We start from the raw sequence: 20,032 nt of genomic DNA on the forward strand, positions 1-20,032 counted from the left end.
ACAAGTCCTGTGTCTGTTTTTGTTCCATTCCACATTTGTGCAGTGTTCTATTGTACGTGAAGATGTCAGAAGTAAGAATTGAGTCAGATGGATTTTATTTATCTCTGAAAGTCCATATGGTGGCTGGGAGTATTGCCATTGTGAAACTGAAGAAAAGTCCAAAACTAAATCAAACTAGCATCAGCTGGAACAATGTGAATATGCTGTCGAGAGGAAGTAATGAAAATAAATGCACATACATTTCTGTCTGATGCATCAACCATGTTGCTAATACATATTTAAGTGGTGAGAGATGAGCGAGCCAAAGCCACCAGTGGAGAAAGTTCTTCCAGCCAATTCGAAGTTCCCAAGACAACGGAGATTTCACTTGTCGCGAGAGGAATAATTCATCATTCTCCAAAGACTTCAGTCTGCAGTTAACTCATCGGTCTGTCAGAGCAGGGTTATTGTTTCATGGACAAAAACACTATTCAGACTGGGACATGCTCACATATGACATCGAGAAATGTGCATTGATTATTGATATTGTCCAAATTTATTATTGGGTGAAGAGGAAGCACAGGTTGGTAACAATCAAGCAGTGGACCCTTTAGAACCGGAAAGGGATCTCTGGATAGATCAGGGGCATCACTCAAAACAGCTAGCTGGATAGCTTGTTATTAACCAAAGATGACCATGGGTGTTTTTTGGTGGCTACTGCCTCAGAGGTGAAGCGAGGCAGTAGCCACTGTGTCATCATGTTGTAAGAAAGTAAAAATGAGTGTAACAGTAGTGCACTGCATATGTCACGGCTCAAAATTCGCGGTGGTCTGGTCGCCCGAGGCAACTTAATTTGTCATTTGGCGGGTAATTCCTGTCACTGGCTAGTTGAAAATAAATATATATGAAGCGAAGATTCAGACACACCGTCAACTAAAGCTGCCACATATTAAGCGTGTGCTGTGTCTATCAATGTGTTTATCGGCAGGACGGAAAATACCGAAGAAGTCCGAATCATATCGTGTACGAGTCAGGCTGTCGTTTTTTTCACTACTGCGCATGCATATAATGCATCTCGTTGAATATCGCAGTAATCACGTTATCAAATTCAATAGATGTGGCCACATTATCGTCCATTTAAACGTGTTTTTGTTGTTGTTTACATCTACATCTGCCAAAGCTACGTTGCGATGTGGAATTTTCTGAAAGGTGTACAGAAACTGCCAGAGACGGGGACAAAGCGACCTCGGTCTGAAGAGGAGAATAAGGCCGCCGATAAAGCGTACGAGAAGGAGAAACGACAAAGGACTTATAAGTAAATGTGGGAGCAGGGTAGGCCTTGGCTGCGATACGATTTTTATGGAATAATAAATTTTTTTCAAGTTGATTCCTAGTCAATATGAAGCTCCTAATACAACCCCGATTCCAAAAAAGTTGGGACAAAGTACAAATTGTAAATAAAAATGGAATGCAATGATGTGGAAGTTTCAAAATTCCATATTTTATTCAGAATAGAACATAGATGACATATCAAATGTTTAAACTGAGAAAATGTAACATTTAAAGAGAAAAATTAGGTGATTTTAAATTTCATGACAACAACACATCTCAAAAAAGTTGGGACAAGGCCATGTTTACCACTGTGAGACATCCCCTTTTCTCTTTACAACAGTCTGTAAACGTCTGGGGACTGAGGAGACAAGTTGCTCAAGTTTAGGGATAGGAATGTTAACCCATTCTTGTCTAATGTAGGATTCTAGTTGCTCAACTGTCTTGGGTCTTTTTTGTCGTATCTTCCGCTTTATGATGCGCCAAATGTTTTCTATGGGTGAAAGATCTGGACTGCAGGCTGGCCAGTTCAGTACCCGGACCCTTCTTCTACGCAGCCATGATGCTGTAATTGATGCAGTATGTGGTTTGGCATTGTCATGTTGGAAAATGCAAGGTCTTCCCTGAAAGAGACATGGTCTGGATGGGAGCATATGTTGCTCTAGAACCTGGATATACCTTTCAGCATTGACGGTGTCTTTCCAGATGTGTAAGCTGCCCATGCCACACGCACTAATGCAACCCCATACCATCAGAGATGCAGGCTTCTGAACTGAGCGCTGATAACAACTTAGGTCGTCCTTCTCCTCTTTAGTCCGAATGACACGGCGTCCCTGATTTCCATAAAGAACTTCAAATTTTGATTCGTCTGACCACAGAACAGTTTCCACTTTGCCACAGTCCATTTTAAATGAGCCTTGGCCCAGAGAAGACGTCTGCGCTTCTGGATCGTGTTTAGATACGGCTTCTTCTTTGAACTATAGAGTTTTAGCTGGCAACGGCGGATGGCACGGTGAATTGTGTTCACAGGTAATGTTCTCTGGAAATATTCCTGAGCCCATTTTGTGATTTCCAATACAGAAGCATGCCTGTATGTGATGCAGTGCCGTCTAAGGGCCCGAAGGTCACGGGCACCCAGTATGGTTTTCCGGCCTTGACCCTTACGCACAGAGATTCTTCCAGATTCTCTGAATCTTTTGATGATCTTTTGCACTGTAGATGATGATATGTTCAAACTCTTTGCAATTTTACACTGTCGAACTCCTTTCTGATATTGCTCCACTATTTGTCAGTGCAGAATTAGGGGGATTGGTGATCCTCTTCCCATCTTTACTTCTGAGAGCCGCTGCCACTCCAAGATGCTCTTTTTATACCCAGTGATGTTAATGACCTATTGCCAATTGACCTAATGAGTTGCAATTTGGTCCTCCAGCTGTTCCTTTTTTGTACCTTTAACTTTTCCAGCCTCTTATTGCCCCTGTCCCAACTTTTTTGAGATGTGTTGCTGTCATGAAATTTCAAATGAGCCAATATTTGGCACGAAATTTCAAAATGTCTCACTTTCGACATTTGATATGTTGTCTGTGTTCTATTGTGAATACAATATCAGTTTTTGAGATTTGTAAATGATTGCATTCCGTTTTTATTTACAATTTGTACTTTGTCCCAACTTTTTTGGAATCGGGGTTGTACTTTCTCTCTCAAATGGTTAAATACAGAAAGCATGTTGGACATATTTTGGGTGCTATAGTCATGATAGTAAGTATATTTGTTTTCAATACTCATACACCAAGTTGCCAAGTTTTGCAATATATTAGCGGAGCACCATACCTAAGGAAAAAAATGGTAAACCCATCGAGTCAAATTTTTTTTTTTTTTTGGTTTGTCCATGTACGTGTACCACCACTCATACACACCGCGTAGTGGCCAGTGCTAGTAATTACCAGTCATACACACCGCCTAGTGGCCAGTGCTAGTAATTACCAGTCATACACACCGCCTAGTGGCCAGTGCTAGTAATTACCAGTCATACACACCGCCTAGTGGCCAGTGCTAGTAATTACCAGTCATACACACCGCCTAGGGCGGCACGGTGGTGTAGTGGTTAGCGCTGTCGCCTCACAGCAAGAAGGTCCGGGTTCAAGCCCCGTGGCCGGCGAGGGCCTTTCTGTGCGGAGTTTTCATATTCTCCCCGTGTCTGCGTAGGTTTCCTCCGGGTACTCCGGTTTCCCCCACAGTCCAAAGACATGCAGGTTAGGTTAACTGGTGACTCTAAATTGACCGTAGGTGTGAGTGTGAATGGTTGTCTGTGTCTATGTGTCAGCCCTGTGATGACCTGGCGACTTGTCCAGGGTGTACCCCGCCTTTCGCCCATAGTCAGCTGGGATAGGCTCCAGCTTGCCTGCGACCCTGTAGAACAGGATAAAGCGGCTACAGATAATGAGATGAGATGAGACACACCGCCTAGTGGCCAGTGTTAGTAATTACCAGTCATACACACCGCCTAGTGGCCAGTGTTAGTAATTACCAGTCATACACACCGCCTCGTGGCCAGTGCTAGCCAGTAAAGAAATAAAACAAAAGAGACTGGCTATGATGTAAGAAAATTCTACAACCCAGAAACAGATGGGAGCTCAGCTTTTAGGCATATTATGGTGCTCTGTGTTGTTCTCATTTATGTATTTAACAACAGTATCAAAATACTCGGGTCTTGAAATAAATGCCCATTAGTCATGAACCATGGGAACTACTCTCTTTTGTTATTTTTGACAGAAGTAAAATTCATACATGAACAAATTTTGGCTAGTTGATTTTCTGTTTGGCTGGTTACTTTGGAAAGCAACTAGTCTGGCTGGCTGGTGAAAAAATATATGAATTTCTAGGCCTGATATGTGCATATGCATAAGCATTACAATCACCAGAACAACGAATCATGATCTCACGATACGAACAATTGATCTCACGTTATCAAAGGTACGCAAGAATGAGTGGTGAAGCTCCTATGTCATTGTGTTGTAAGAATGAGTAACAATAGCAAAACTTCGTAACCAATCAGCACTTATTCTGATCAAGTTTGATTACCCGTTCTACTTCTTGATAAACTTGGGAACCAATCAGAACCAGAAACAAAATAAGAGAAACCTCGTTATAACTTCATAGTATCAGAAGATAATTAGCAGATAAAAAGATAAACTAAATTCAGCTTATGGTTCGCCAAGGCTACTGATTCGATATCAGGTAAGTGATGTTTATTTTAAGAAAATTTACCTTTTTGATTATTACAGCTTTTGTTTGGTTCTTATGAAAGGTTTTTGTTTGTTTTTGTTTGTTTTGTTTTGAGCTTTTTGGCAGATATATTGAAAAGCCGATATCAAACTTCTATTCGCTTTCATTTTTTAAATTTTTATTTTTTATTTTAGTCTCTTTACACTATACTTGTGAAACAAAATATGCTCAGTAGTACTCATGAACAAGTGCTTTCTGACTATTTTGAAAATGGATATAGTTCACAGCACTGTATTTTGAACAAAACACAGTAAACAAAATTGGCAACCAAAATACTCCAAGCCCTGATGCTGCTCACAGCTTGGTGATGCTTGCAAGAGATGAGGTGAGTAGAATTGATGACATGTATATATGCTATATTTACTGTATGGACATGGGATCAGACAACAATTTTATTTATAAGCAGTAGCCACATGTACCCATAGGACACCTTCCCCCCCCCCTTTTCCCCCTTACTTCTGACTTCCGAGTTACCATGAAGACATCGTATGTATCAGCAGAGTGTTTCCCTGTCAGAAAGACCCTTTTAGGCATTTCAGAGTCTAAAAAACTCAGAAGGAGTCTTTTGTTTTTCCGTTGTCGTAGGTACCAAGTGCTGACAGGATCAAGGTATCTCAAGGTTAAGAAGAAAACGATGATTAATGACTTAAATGAAAATTTCTTGAAGAAAGATTTCCATGGATAATCAAGGATTCTCAGTGCCCAGTAATTGGAAACCTTTCTAACAGGAAAATACTTTTATTATAGGGTTTAAACCTTTAAGGGATCCCCAAGAGGGACAACCAAAGATGCTTGTAGAGTTCAGAAGGGTTCAGAATAATTTTGGGTATGTACATACTTGGTTCACGACAGTGTCGTGATCTTAGGTGGGGTATCAGCGGATCATCAGATTAACGTTTTTAAAACGATTAGTGTGCACACAGCAACGCCAATACACGATTCGTGTGCACACAGCAACGCCAATACACGGATACGCTCGGCTCCGCAGGCATCCTGCGCTCCAAATCACTCCGCCCTGAACAGCGAGTGCCCTCTGGAGGGTGCGCACTCCGGCCCTGCGCAGCTCACAGAGCACGCGAGTGAAGTGCACGAGCAGTGATTCGGGACTGAGCGGCTGTGTGTGTGATCCTAGTGCATATCGGGCATGCGCGTCACTTACCACTTGCAAGTGGAAGGATGGCAAGCCTAAAGACAATCATAACTACACAGTGGGCAGTATTTGCATCAGTATTTGCAGTATTTTCATACTTTTATACTCTTTAATGAAAGGTGATACAAGGCGGAAGTCCGCGCCGTTTTTCAGCAGTCGCGTCACATGACCAACGCCAGCGAATCAGGAAGGTGGATGTCACAGTGACGTTGTCCAATGACGACGCCAGCTAGAGCTCAGCACAGCGTATCCGCGTATTCTCAATGTTTACACAGCACCGGACCAGACACGATCTGGATTGAATACGTGGACCCTGGCGGATTCCCGTTTCCCGGCGTTTCCAGGCGTTTTAATGTAAACGGACAGTGCATCCGCGAAGAAAACGAGACAGATACGGTCTAATGTAAACTTGGCCTTAGTGCACTGCTGATAGGGACATGGTTGAGACTCTAATGACAGCGTTGGATCTCGCAGCCCTTTAATCTGGCCTAATGACAGGAAGTGACTAAGTGAGACCTTCACACTGGCTGTGTGTGTGTGAGCGAGAATGTATTTACCATGCTAATGAGTGCCTGCTGTGACCTCCTGTCAGCGTGAGAAGGCACCAAAGCGGGGGCGTCGTGGCTCAGGTGGTTAAGGCGCCATACCATGAATGCGGGCGACCCGGGTTCGATTCCGGCCCGAGGTCATTTCCCGATCCCTTCCCGTCTCTCTCTCTCCCGCTCATTTCCTGTCTCTACACTGTCCTATCCAATAAAGGTGCAAAAAGCCCAAAAAAATATCTTAAAAAAAAAAAAAGAAGGCACCAAAGCATGATGTGGTCATCAATAAGGGACATAGCCAGTAATGACTGCTTAATTACTGCAATTTACCCTTTTCTCCCAAAACCACCTCAGAGATGAGTGCAACATCTGCTGCTTACATCACAAATAGAGATGCATCTGGTGGCATTTTTGGAAGGCCAGCACTAATATCAAGCCCTTATGCAGGGATTGTCGAGTAATAAGTTATAACGTGCTTTCGACTGTCACCTGAAGTGAACTTTTTATGAAATCAGAAAGCTATAGTAAAAAGCAGTTTGTGAATCTGGAATCAAGTCATTATGTAATTGTATTACACTCTTCATGGATTTGGAGGAGAGCTACAGTATATTAAAGGAGTTAAAGTCCTGCACTGCGGCCATAAAGTTTGTTCATAACAAGGTTATAGTAAGGTTATGAACATCAGTCGTGCAATATTCTTAATCTTCAAGTTTTCAGTTTTGCGCGTGATTTTGTATTCTCATTTCTAAGTCATATCTGGCTGTACACTCCAGGCTGTGTTTTCCAGTGCTGTTTTGAACACACCCTCGTCAACTTCCTGTCACCTTTTCCTCTCAGGGAATCCCCCGTCTCTCTCCATTATTGTCTCAAGCAAAGCGGTTAGATGAGCCATCGGATGCTCAAGGTTCTCATTGGCGAACTTGAGAGCGGAATTTACCCTGCAGATGTTGTAATTGGATGCAGTATCTGTTTCACACTGCACATGTGGTAGATGGTTTTTAAATGTCAACAGGAGCCAAAATACTGAAAGTTACAGTGTGTAGAATTGGTTTGTGTGCAGTCTCTGGTCACAATAGACAGGAGATTTGTGTGTATATGTTGTACGTCAGCTCAAATACTTTAAATGATACCACACTTCAGCTTTAGACATGAAAGAAGTTTGAGTGCAAGGTGACTGGCAGGAGCAACAGCTAATCAGGAGGGAAAAGAATTCAAGTGATAGAATTTTAGATTTTTGGGTGTTGTGTGTTGTGTGTGTGGTTTTTTTTTTTTTTTTTTTTTTTTTTTTTTAAGTCAGGCATTTATTTGTTCTCTGATTCAATGGTAAGCTTCTAAATAACAGATGAGATTCAGGTGGTTTAGAGAGAGGGAGCAAAATTCCAAAATCATACATCCAGCAGCTTTAATATTTCCTTTCATAATTTAAAATCATATTTTACACCATCATTTCCTTGGACCAAACAGGGTTCATTCGAAATAGGCACTCCTTCTCTAACCTTAGACGTTTGTTCAATGTACTTTACAATGTCTCCTCTTCTGACACCCACGAAGCTGTGATATCATTAGACGCTGAAAAGGCATTTGACAAAGTTGAGTGGGATTACCTCTTCTATGTCTTGGAGAAATTTGGTTTTAAGAATAGTTTTATTTCATGGATTAAGTTGCTTTATTCAGCCCCACAAGCCTCAATTAGGACGAATAATATCCAATCAGAATATTTTCGCCTATATCGCTCTACTAGACAGGGTTGCCCTTTGAGCCCTCTATTATTCGCAATCGCTATTGAACCTCTCTCGATAGCCCTTCGGTCCAACCACCTTATTACAGGCATATTTAGAAATGATATTCAGCTGAGAGTTTCCCTTTATGCAGATGACCTACTTTTATATGTTTCTAACCTGCCTGTCTCAGTTCCCGCTGCTCTTGCCACTCTTCATTCATTTGGTCAAATTTCTGGATATAAATTTAAACAAAAGCGAGATATTTCCCATTAACCCCTCTGCTAAGAAGTATCCCCTGGAAAACTTTCCCTTTAAAGTTGCTCAACATAGTTTTGTATATCTTGGAATTCATGTTGCGCACAAATTTGAAGACCTCGACAAAGCTAACTTTGCCCCCCTATTGACCCGAATCCAGAAAGACTTTGAACGATGGTCTCTGCTTAATATGTCTTTGATTGCACGTGTCAACTCTGTTAAAATGAATGTACTCCCAAGACTCTCCTACCTGTTCCAGTGCATACCACTCTTCCTCCCTCAGTCTTTTTTTCTGTAAACTAGATAGCCTGATCTCTGAATTTATCTGGAACCAGAAGGTTCCTAGGCTGCGCAAACAATATTTGCAAAGGCCGAAGCCACTGGGAGGGCTGGCCCTGCCAAATTTTAGGTTCTATTATTGGGTCACCAATATCAGGATTCTTAAGCACTGGCTTCAATATAAGGCTTTTGATCCTCCCCCAGCATGACTGGTTATGGAGGCAAGTGACCAGTAACCTTGAAAGCCCTAGTGCACTCCTCCACTTTTCCCTACACCAAGAATGTGATTGTTAAGGCCTCACTTAGGTGGTGTTTACATTAGACCGTATCCGTATCATTTTCGTTGCGGATGCACTGTCCGTGCACATTAAAACGCCGGGAAACGACTCCACAGGCGGAACAATTTGAATCCGCCAGGGCCCACGTATTCAACCCAGTACGTATCTGATCCGGTGCTGTGTAAACATTGAGGAACGAGGATACACAGTGCTGAGCTCTAGCTGACGTCGTCACTGGACAACGTCACTGTGACATCCACCTTCCTGATTCGCTGGTGTGACATCCACCTTCCTGATTCGCTGGCGTTGGTCATGCCACGTTGGTCATGTGACGCGACTGCTGAAAAACGGCGCGGACTTCACTTCCTGCTATTTGTGTGTGTACGCGAATCGTTTTAAAAACGTTAATCTGATGATCCGCTGATTCGAAATAATGTAAACAGGGCCTTAGGATTTGGGTCCAGTTTAAGCGGCACTTTGGTCTACAGACATGCTCTATTTATGCACCACTAGCGGCTAACCATGCTTTTCCTCCTTCGCTCATAGACAGTGTTTTCTTAAGGTGGATGAATTTTGGTATCCATAACTTCAAAGACCTGTATATTGATAATGTTTTTGCTTCTTTTCAGCAACTTTTAGTTAAATTCTCACTTCCTAAGCAGTACTTCTTTAGATATTTACAAGTCCGCAGTTTTGTTCAGGGCACATTCCCTAGCTTTCCTAATTTACCCTCTGACTCTGCTTTGGATGGCTTCTTGATACCAATTCCTACTCTTAAAGGCTCTATCTCATATATCTATAATCAAATTAATCTTTTACGTTCAGAGCCCCTAGGCTTAATAAAGTCCAGGGCTTTGAACCGGTTCAAGGAACGAAAACGAAAACCGGGAGCTTTTTCTATTTCACATGGAACAGAAACGAAACCAGAAACTTTATTATTTTTTATGTTCCGGAACAGAAACGCTTATTAAAAATAATGGTAACCGGTTAATACCGGTTTTTATTTCGTTCCTCAAAGTTTCCGTAGCCTACAAATAAAAAAGCCATTCTTCTCCTGCGCAAGTTTCTATGACCCGCTGGGGTTCACTTCCTGTGTGACGTTCGCTGACTGAATGGAGAGAGCGGGAAGGTGGACTACTATCACGTCTCCATTACTGAGTGTCTGAGCAAAGAAGAGCCTGAACGTTGCAACCTCCCTATTGGCTGTTTGTAAAAATGTATCAATTGTTGCCCTTCCCACGGGAATCATCGCGGGCTCGAGAGACGAGACCTGACGAGTTAGTTCGTTGGTAGCAGAACAAAATGTCTGGACACAAATTGGGTTTTCAGAAAAGGAAAGAAAATAAACGGAGGGTTGAAAATACAAAAAAGGAGGCAGAAAATGCAAAACGAGTTTTAAGGTAGGACAAATGGTTACTTTTCTGAGGCAGCCCGCCGTGGCTGCAGGCTTTCAGTTGTGTCATTGAATGGTTACTTTTCTGAGGCAGCCCGCCGTGGCTGCCTGCAGGCTTATTTATTATAGCCCATTTAGTTAAAATAGTTGATATAAAATGTTTATAGTTATGTAATGGTTGTCCTGATTTAGACTGGTGTTTTTTTTTTTTTTTTTGGGGGGGGGGTTGCGCGATGTTGCACCCGGGTCCAGATTAGGGCAGAACCGGCCCTGGCTACATTTCAGGTGTAGTTTGTTTTATGTATGTATGTACTTGCATAGATGTGTACTTGGTCTTCCAATATGGCGCCTAACAAAATCTCGCGGCACGGTGACGTCATGCGGTAGCCCTCTATAGGGCCTGACTAGCCTTTGGTAACACACTAAATGAATTATCTTTCATTTTTGGCACTTTTTCTGTTTGTGTAGATGGGAAGACATACTGAGAATCCAAATCGCCAACATTTGAAATAATAATTGTTTTGAATTATTTCTTGTCTTATTTAATGAAGGTTGTAATAGAATTAGCCTACATTTGGCTTAAGCTGGATGAGACAGAGACATAACTTTATAGCCATTTGTTAAACCGCTGACAGGGAACGTAATTAACCGTTCTGGGAACGAAATTTTTTTTGTTTTAACCGGTTCGGGAACGTCTATTTAATGGTGGAACCCAAAACCGGAAACGTTAAAATTCCGTTTCTGTTCGGAACGAACCAATAGGAAAAAAATTCTGGTTCAAAGCCCTGATAAAGTCACTCTGGGAGGAGGACCTGGGGGTGGAGTTATCAGTGGAAGTCTGGACAGAGATTTTGAGACGGGTACATAAATCTTCTATTTGCGCTAGATACAGTCTTATTCAGTGTAAGTTGTACACCGTACCTATTACACTAAGGCTCGACTAGCTAAAATTTATGATGGTGTAATTCCAACTTGTGATCAGTGTTGCCAGATACTGCTGACGTTTTCCAGCCCAAAATATGTTCAAAACCCGCCAAAATGCAGTTAAAACCGCCCAATCTGGCAACATTGCTTGTGATAGGTGTCAGCAATCTCCTGCAAACCTTACACATATGTTCTGGCATTGTCCATCTCTACATAATTATTGGGTTGAGATTTTTAATACCCTGTCAGAGGTAGTTGGGGAAAAAATAAAACCAAATTCTCTGAGTGCACTGTTTGGGGTCCCCCCCCCCCCCCCCCCCCCCCTTCCCTTTCTAAGTCCAAAAAGGATGTACTGGCTTTTGCTACCTTGCTAGCCAGAAGATTAATTGTAATTAATTGGAAATCAATGATTCCGCCCAGTCATGCCCACTGGATTAGAGACGCCGTTTATTTTCTGAAGTTGGAGAAAATTAGACTGTCTTTGACTGGCTGCTCCAGTAAATTTGGGAAATTATGGGGCCCATTCTTTCAATTCGTTATGAGGACAGATCTTTCACTCGCCCCTAACTGACCGACACGACTGAGGCAGCTAAGAGAGGTGCCATTACTCTGACTTGGGATGTCTGTTGCTATGTTTATTGCTGTTTACTGTTACCTGACTGATGTGCCTGTCCCTTTTTGGTTTTTTTTCCTTTCCCCCTTTTTTTTGTTGTCTGAAAAGAAAGAATGTATACTTAATTATTTGTAAATGTTTCAATACAATTGTATACTTCTGCAAAACCCAATAAATAAAGTTTTTTAAAAAATCATATTTTACAAATCCAGCTACGCCTCTGTTATGTGGCAGCAGTGTTGCCAGGTCTATGATTTTACTGCACAAATCAGACTACTTTTGAACTGCTGTGATTGGTTGTAAAAAAAAATTTATTTCCACCGAGCTCTCGGGGATGGGATTCATTATATCCACATATTAATAAAATAGACACTCGTGGCACGTGAGATGGTCCATCACTATACTTTCACCATCTATGTATAGTGGCCTGTTGATTATTCATAATAAAATATGAAAACAATCCAGAACTATTTTAGGATCTTTGGGGGAAGTACATGTTTTAATACTGCCTGAGGATTGGATATGTTCTATTGATTATTGGATTATTTTTGAAAGTTTGTTGAGCTCTTTTTCACCTGGCAACCCTGCAAGCTAGCCAGTTAGTTAGGATACTTGCTTGCTAACCAGTTTCATGAATTGGTTCCTTCCGGTTTAAGGCACTATAGAATGGTTTTAACTGTTATTGTTTAGCTAAAGCAAAAGTATTGCATTTCCATCAACATGTAATTGGATAGGTGTGAATATATTCCATCTTTTCACCCACACGTTCAGGAAGCTTGTGGAGATTGTGCGTAAAGCTGTAGATTGACTGACTGAAATTCAGCACTGATTTCTTCAGATACACCACTGTCCTCGCGTCTCTCACTCGTGGGTGTCACCTCGCCATCTTTAACATCAGGGACGCGACCGCTGCTATTTATACAATAATGTGTTGATGAACTGACCTCCACCAACCAACATTAAATTTTCATGCTGTCTTTGTCAATGTCATCTAATTTAAGTCATCTACAGCTGTGAGTTTGGTGAAGCATGAATGACTGACTAGTTTATCAAGATTAATGGGTTTACAGTGTTTTTAAATTACATCAATAGACGACTCGTATTTTTGTATCCTGAGAATCCGATTTCTTTTGGCTGTATTACTTAATTTGTATTTACTCATCTATTAGCATCCAAATGTGAAACTGGAAAAGCTCATGTTTTGAGCATTAAGTATTATTTTTAAAATTGTGCTTACAATTGAGTGCAAAAGTTTGCAGCCCGGTGGTTTCTGAGTGAGAAAAGCTACCTCTATTTTACAATTTATCAATAAATAAATACCAAGTTGTTAAAGATGTAAGTATCTACAGCAAGACAAAAAAAAAAAAAGTTAGTATTGGGTATTAAAAATAAGTTCCTTTAATAGTTTTAAAATATGAATTATATATTATATTAGGATTTTAATCATTCTCTGAAAGGGACATTTTGAACTGGTGTAATTTTAATGAATGTATTTTTTTTTTGAGAGAGAGAGAGAATGCATTTATGCTGTGCACTAAATCTTTCTTGTTTTGTCCTGGGGTGTGCAAACTTTTGCTCTCAATTATGTACAACCAATGTGATGTTCAAGGTGTTTTCACATAAGAGTAACAAAGTAAAATATAACAATAAAAACTTTTTTTTTTTTTTTGTAAGCCTGGACCAAAAAGGTGGTTTTAGGATTGACAATACTTCGTACCAGCTATTCTAATAATTGAGAATTCTTCAACTTCAATCCTGTAAAATCTGAACAGAATTAAAGAGAAAGTTTAGCTCGATGGGACATCCATTGTTCAGCAGTAGTATGTACTGTAAGAGTGTGTTTGCCAGCAGGTTTCCTGACACCCAGTGGGATGCGAGCAGATCGGTGGTGGGCCGAGTGTGAAGGAGCATGGTGAAACACCAACCCTTACAGGTCTATGAGAGACAGCTGTGCTTGTCCTGCTTGACCGGGATCTATGGGTGCCGCTGGAAACGCTACCAGCGCTCCCACGATGACAGCTCCAAGGTAGGAAGCATCTTTATTGCTTTCTACGCTCATGTATTATCAACCATTGTTTTACATGCAGATAAGCTCGTCTGATGTCCAGACAATAACCCATGCTCATCTGATCTACATTGTACAAGAGAACACACCTGGAGAAGCTTTGATGGCCCAAATTAAAAAGACTTCAAAAAAATGTTGAATAAAATATGGTTAGGAAAATATTATTATGATGGTACCATTACACTGCCGCTTGTACCATGGTGAATTTTTGGATCCTGAAAACGGTTTTCCTGAAGTGAGGAAATTCACCAGAGCACTTTCTTGCTTTCTCATCTGTGTGTGAGACGGTCGAGAGAAACCCAAGCTGAGGTTTCAGGTTCTCCCGAAGGGCGTGCTGTAGGTCATTCCTGCCTGTATACAACGCACACAGGAGCACCCTGGTTAGATTTTCCACCCTCTTTGCTCTGGCCTGGTAATACGAGTGCAGGTGCCAATACTAACGTTTAGTCAGCCAGAGATGGTTCTAGGGTTTTAAGAAGCCATCCGTCATGTGCATTTGTTTAAAAAAAATCCTAGTCCCCTTCTTTACTGCAAATGTGGTAGATTAACGAAGACATAGTTGTTTGTGTTCTCTTAAAAAAGAGTTTAGTCTGGAGCCTTTAAGCATCCTGAAGAGTTGTTTTCACATATCGGTTTTATAACAATCTAGGGTGTTCTCCTCAGCACAGTTCTCACCTGCCTGAAGACACAGCAAACACACTCCGGTGTTGACCAGAACATCCTGCTCAGGAACGTCTGAGTGAGGTGGTCTGAACTCAGTTGAGAAAGTGAATCGACTTTGAGCTGACTCAGGAAGTGAATCAAACATTCCATGTGTTTGCACTGTGGGTTTTTTTGGTAAATGTAAATTGAGCTGTAGGGCTGCAGAAATAAGATGTTAGGATCAACTTACAAAAAGAAAAAAATGAATGATGGATGGATGTGAGTCACAAAATGTTTTAAACTAGATTTTTTTTAAAATACAATGATTGAATCAGTTATTTAGCCATGGCTCCATGTTCTCCATACTCTGGTTAAATTTTTTTATTCTTTTTAATTTTTTATATTTCCACTTGCCCTTGGGAAAAGTTTACTCATCTTTTTCCGTCTGATCAATGGATGAAAAGGTTTAGCAAGGATATTTTCAGCTCAGCATGCCTCTCAGCCAACTTTTTCTTTTTGGTTCATTGAATTAAATTCAGTGAAAATCAAGACAGACTACAAAAGAATCAAGGGTATCAATTTTTGCACTGATTTGAACTAGTGTGAAAGTGTCCTAAAACATTCTCCATGAAAGTGTGTTCCTGATAGTCAAAGTCCCTCCTGTGCCAGAACCCGGTCTTCTCGGGCAGTCTCCCGTCCCAGTACTAATGCCTTAAGGCGCATTGGGCGGTGCCCATCTACGTTTCTATAACCCTCAGCCTCTCACCTATTACTGTACATATCTAGGGTTACAGTGGGAGGCTGGTCCTTTGGTAACCTACTCATGGCAGTAGGTACCATTTTTTATGATGGTCTTTGGCATGACCCGACCCGACCCAAGAGTTGGACACACTAACCACCAGGCCAGTTCGCAATGTTCCTGATTACTCCCCTGATACTGTACTTATCCCTGTTAAAACTGCAGGGTTTTGTGATGTGAAAATGTTTCACTTGAATTATGTTGGTTCCTTTATCACATTAAAAGTAGAAATAAAATTTCTTGCATCAAAAAAACCTGCCATTTTAACAGGATGTGTAAGTCAGTGTATCCATTATCCATTCTATCCAAAGAGCACTTCAGCACAGTGAAGATTTTCTAAATCCCACACAAAGACGCTCTGAAGAACATTAAAAAAGATGAAGATTGTTGAAAAGACGAGCCCGTCTTCAGGTAACTGTTTACTGTTGCATGGATGTCGCAACCGATGTGGAATCAGTGCTAATTACTTCCTTTAATATTCATGACAACTGGCTGGAAAGCAAGTGCCTCATCACCATAATCAGTCTGGCTTCATCTCCTAGAGAAGCTTAAATGGCTTTGACTAAAGCCACTTGCGAAGCATTTACATTTTTATTCACTATTTTATCTAAAGTGACTTGCAAGTGAGAGCATTTGTAATCTAAGGATGTGGCTGACTGCTCCTGGGATTTAAACTCTCGACATTCCGGTCACTGGTATAAATGTTAACAGCCGAGCTACCGTTGCATGAAGAATAGAACACTCGAGAATATGGTGTTTGAACCTGTTTAATTTATAGCCATCCACATCTGTGAGTTTTCTCACAGAACAGGTGTGAAAATATTGTATGTTATAAACCCCACCTTAAAAAACAAAACAAAAAACCTGTGAGGTAATGATGTGACATTTTCACTTTTTTTTTTTTTTTTTTAAATCCCTGATCCCTGCTGCTGTGGCCATCTCAACACAAAAGCTCATGCAGGTGAATGCAAATGAGACTGTTTACAGAATGTGTTCAGTGGGCAAAACACAGAACTGCTGATCACAGGGGAAAAGCAAGCAGACACAGCACCGTTATACAGGAACGATGGCGCACACAAACATCCATGTGCAGCTGTGTCTGCTCCGTGTCAGGCTGATAGCAGCTGTCTACTGAATATCAGTATTTACACCATCGTGCACAATCGGACCTGATTGGTCAGTAGCCTCAATGTTGATTCAACAGTAGTGCAGCTGCAACTCACAGGTTTATATTAATGCTCTGGTTTGAATACATTATCCTTTCTATAATTTCTATAGCAACAACTTGCACAGGGACATATATGAATGACACACGATGCAAACAGATTTTTAAAAGAGTTTCTCTTTTCAGAAGGAGTCTCCACTGTCAGCGCTTTCTAACAATCTGAAGCAAAGCTGCAACTTTTCCTGAAAATCTTCCGGACTTTGCATTTTCTTGTTTCTCTGTAACATGACAAGCTGCATGGTTTTGTTTTGCTTTTTAAACAACTTTCAAAAGAGCGTCTGTTGAAGGAGTGATTGTTTATGGAGTAGCTGCTATAGCATAAGTGAGAACAGGATCTAACTTGTTGGATGTGCTACAACATTTAAATGCAAGTTTAAAATGGATTTTAAAAAATGACGTCTGCTGAATAAAAAAGATGTAATCCTTGGCGAGGTACGGCAGTATAAGAGGAATAACATACAACATGATGTGCTGTGGTGGTAGCATCATTGATTATTTTCCTATAACAGCATGCCACCTGACAATGTTTTATTCTTTACTTATGAGGTTGGAACATTCATGCTAAACAAACTCTGTATCTGTGAATTCCAACACAACACTTTTTTTTTTAATCTATTTTTAGAGTTAGTGTACCCAGAGCATTTTTTAACCTAGTTACTGGGAGACCAAATGGTCTCCCAGTGGCCAGATTTGGTCTCCTAGTCAATGCCAAACCAGCTTCACTGGGAGACCAAATTTTAAACCAAGTTATGTCTTATCATTTGGTTCAATCAGTTGCAATTAATTAACCAAGTACCATGTACAGTAAGTATACACTGTACTCGAGTTGAGGGGGGATGGGGGGGATGCCATCCCCCCTGGAATAAAAAATGGTCAAAATCATCCCCCCTCCCTTCCCTTGAGCAATTTTATCAATAAATGTGGGCATTACTTCTATTTAACATTGGAATTAGAAATGCCATTCCATGTAGCTTTGCTGAAACTGAGCATACAATAAGCTACCGCGAGAGAGGGCACGCACAAGCGAAGCGTTTGAGGAGGTGACATTCAGTTGGGGTTCCGTTATTTTTTTGTTTCATTCGCCGTCAGTGACAGCAGCGGATTGCAGCATCATGGCCAAGCGGAGTGGACAGCAAGACCTAAGCAAGTTCGGATTTAAGATCGCAAGAAAAAACATTTCAGGAGGTAAGTCAAGAGTTACGAATATCAGTCACACTTTCTGTGAGCCCACTATCATGCTGTAAAGTTACCGATATGTAGCCTAATTTGTGGGCGGTGGATAACAACACAGCTATCATAATAAATGTTAGTTTGGAGTCTAGCCAGCTATCGATAGCTTACTCAGGTTCATGTTAGCTTTGATTTCTTGTATAAGGCCATTAATTTAATCAGCCTGGACATTCGTTTGTTATTCTTCAGGCAACAAAAAGTGTTATTCAAGACAGGAAGGCTAAAATAAACGACACTAGCAGTTTTAAAGGCTTCATTGCCTCATTAGAGAGCCGGTCACAACATGTAAGGCAGAGCAGGATTGGTGTAGGACTCGACAAAGTGTCTGCTAAAATGCAGCTTTCTTTTTCTTCGTCATAGGCTCGTCTTCTGTCTCCTCAATGGGCCTTTTCCCCTTTCCAAAGATGCCTGCTTTTAACTCATTTTGCTAGCTTGTATCCAGTATGTATCAAAGTGCTGGTATGTATTGAAGCAAAGTATCAAAGTATCCAAGGCAGCTCCTTGGTAACCGTCAAAGTTAAGGTGTCACGTGACTTAGATAACAGCGGGAATCAACGTTAAAGAAAGAATCCGGTCATTTTTCAAAGCTCAAATCCTCGTTCAGATAATAAATAAATCAGAAATAACATAAGTACTTTCCATTAAAATAATAACCAGTATGGACATGTATAATTTGCATTACTCATAAGAATAAACACAATAATAACAAAAAGGAAAAAACAAAAAAATGCATAATGCCTCAAATATCTTTTAGGAAGTTTAGTCTGATTTACTGTTGCTTGTTTTAGCTTATTGGTTACCTACCTACCTCTGTATTTAACTCAATGTTCCCAATGTTCAGCTTTGAATAAAAATTCTATTGACTTGATATGAAAAGATTCAGTTGTTCATTTACATTGCCTGCTGAGGTTTTAATAAATTATTTACCAAATGATTTAAAAGGAGCCTACCATGACTATGAAGTTACACTTCAAATTTGTCATCTGCATTTCACCCTAATATGGAGAATGTGGTAGGTATGTCAGCCAGGAGACTGACTAAATATGACGCATGACATCCACACTGCATGTTTTACAGTAAAATACCAGTGTATTATGTTTTTTTGCAACAATAAAAAGGGTACACAGTGTGTACTACACACTTTATCAGCACAAAATACTGTATGTCTGGTAAATGAACAAGGTCCACAGACCTACGTTGTGTGCAAACCCTCCTAAAAGCAAACCAGTTTCTCACTGACGGACCGACCAATGGGTCGACACGCGACTAAAAATTTCACCATCCCCCCGGTTTGATTTTACAACTCAACCACTGAGTATACATTTAACAAGGAAAGCTTGGCACTGCATTACCCATGTTGATATTATGCTGGCTGAAACGAGGATTCGTAATGCGGCAATTTTCATCACAGAATATGCCGCAGCGGTGCAGCCGCATGGACTCTGGGGCCTGTGATTGTATTGCCCAGACCAGTTGGTCTCCTAGTGGAAAATCCTTAAAAAATGCTCTGAGTGTACCATTTTATTTAGAAACTGTATCAAATTACTTGATTTTCTGCAGACTGAAAGGCAAAAAATCGCAAAAACTGTTAGTTTTTTTTTAACAACCTGATTGTGAAAGAATGAGAGAATTCTTGTGCTTGATTTGAATCATTAGTGCGAAAGTTTACATGCCCTTGGTAACACAACTAGTCAAATCATATATATATAATTTTTTTTTTTGGAAATGATTCTTTGTGAATGTGATATAAAGAAAATATAATGGGTGGGTTTTTTTTTTGTTTGTTTTTGTTTTTTGCATGTGCTGCTGCTTGGTCATTATTGGTGATCCTTATTGTCCTGATTAAAGCAAGTGCACGTGAGGTTCTAAAAAAGTTGATTGGATTGCCAGATTAGCCTGAGCAAGCTCTGTGCAACAAATGATTCAGGCACTGAGGTCTGGGATGTGTCGTAGTCTTAACACCCCGTAATGTCCCACACAAAAGCGCGTAACGTTGTAAACGTCGTGCTGCGCCTCCACTAAAGCGAGTTTGTTTTGCGTTGTTAGGGCAATGACCTTATTTAAACTTTCCACATGGCCTTTTTATGGTTTGGGAGATTTGTCCTCCAGTTTATGAGCCGTCTGGAACTCGTCCTGAGTCGCTTGTCCAGACGTGGATTAGCAGAGTGTCTGCCTTTATTCAGTTCATTTCGCTGTGATACCCAAGTGAATTATCAATGATCCCCTTTCGTATGTCTATTTATAAGAGCACTGATTGTTAATCAGACTTCATGCTCCTCTTGGGTTTTGTGGCTTGTCTAGAAGGTTTAAACATTGAGTTATC

General features: G+C 40.7%; 1 protein-coding gene across 2 annotated transcripts in view; it reads left to right on the forward strand.

Moving 5' to 3' along the window:
* The window catches only part of gdpd5a (glycerophosphodiester phosphodiesterase domain containing 5a), a 47,371-nt gene that overhangs the window by 11,847 nt on the left and 15,492 nt on the right, over nt 1-20,032 (forward strand). The window contains exon 2 of one of the 2 annotated variants that reach the window (XM_060908349.1): nt 13,597-13,774. In XM_060908349.1, coding sequence (XP_060764332.1) covers nt 13,658-13,774 — 117 coding nt within the window. In that variant the 5' untranslated portion in view covers nt 13,597-13,657. The remainder of the gene's footprint in view (nt 1-13,596; nt 13,775-20,032) is intronic. The other variant, XM_060908348.1, reaches the window with a different exon arrangement.

Source organism: Neoarius graeffei, chromosome 25 (genome assembly GCF_027579695.1).
Source record: "Neoarius graeffei isolate fNeoGra1 chromosome 25, fNeoGra1.pri, whole genome shotgun sequence".
In the NCBI taxonomy this organism is placed as follows: domain Eukaryota; kingdom Metazoa; phylum Chordata; class Actinopteri; order Siluriformes; family Ariidae; genus Neoarius; species Neoarius graeffei.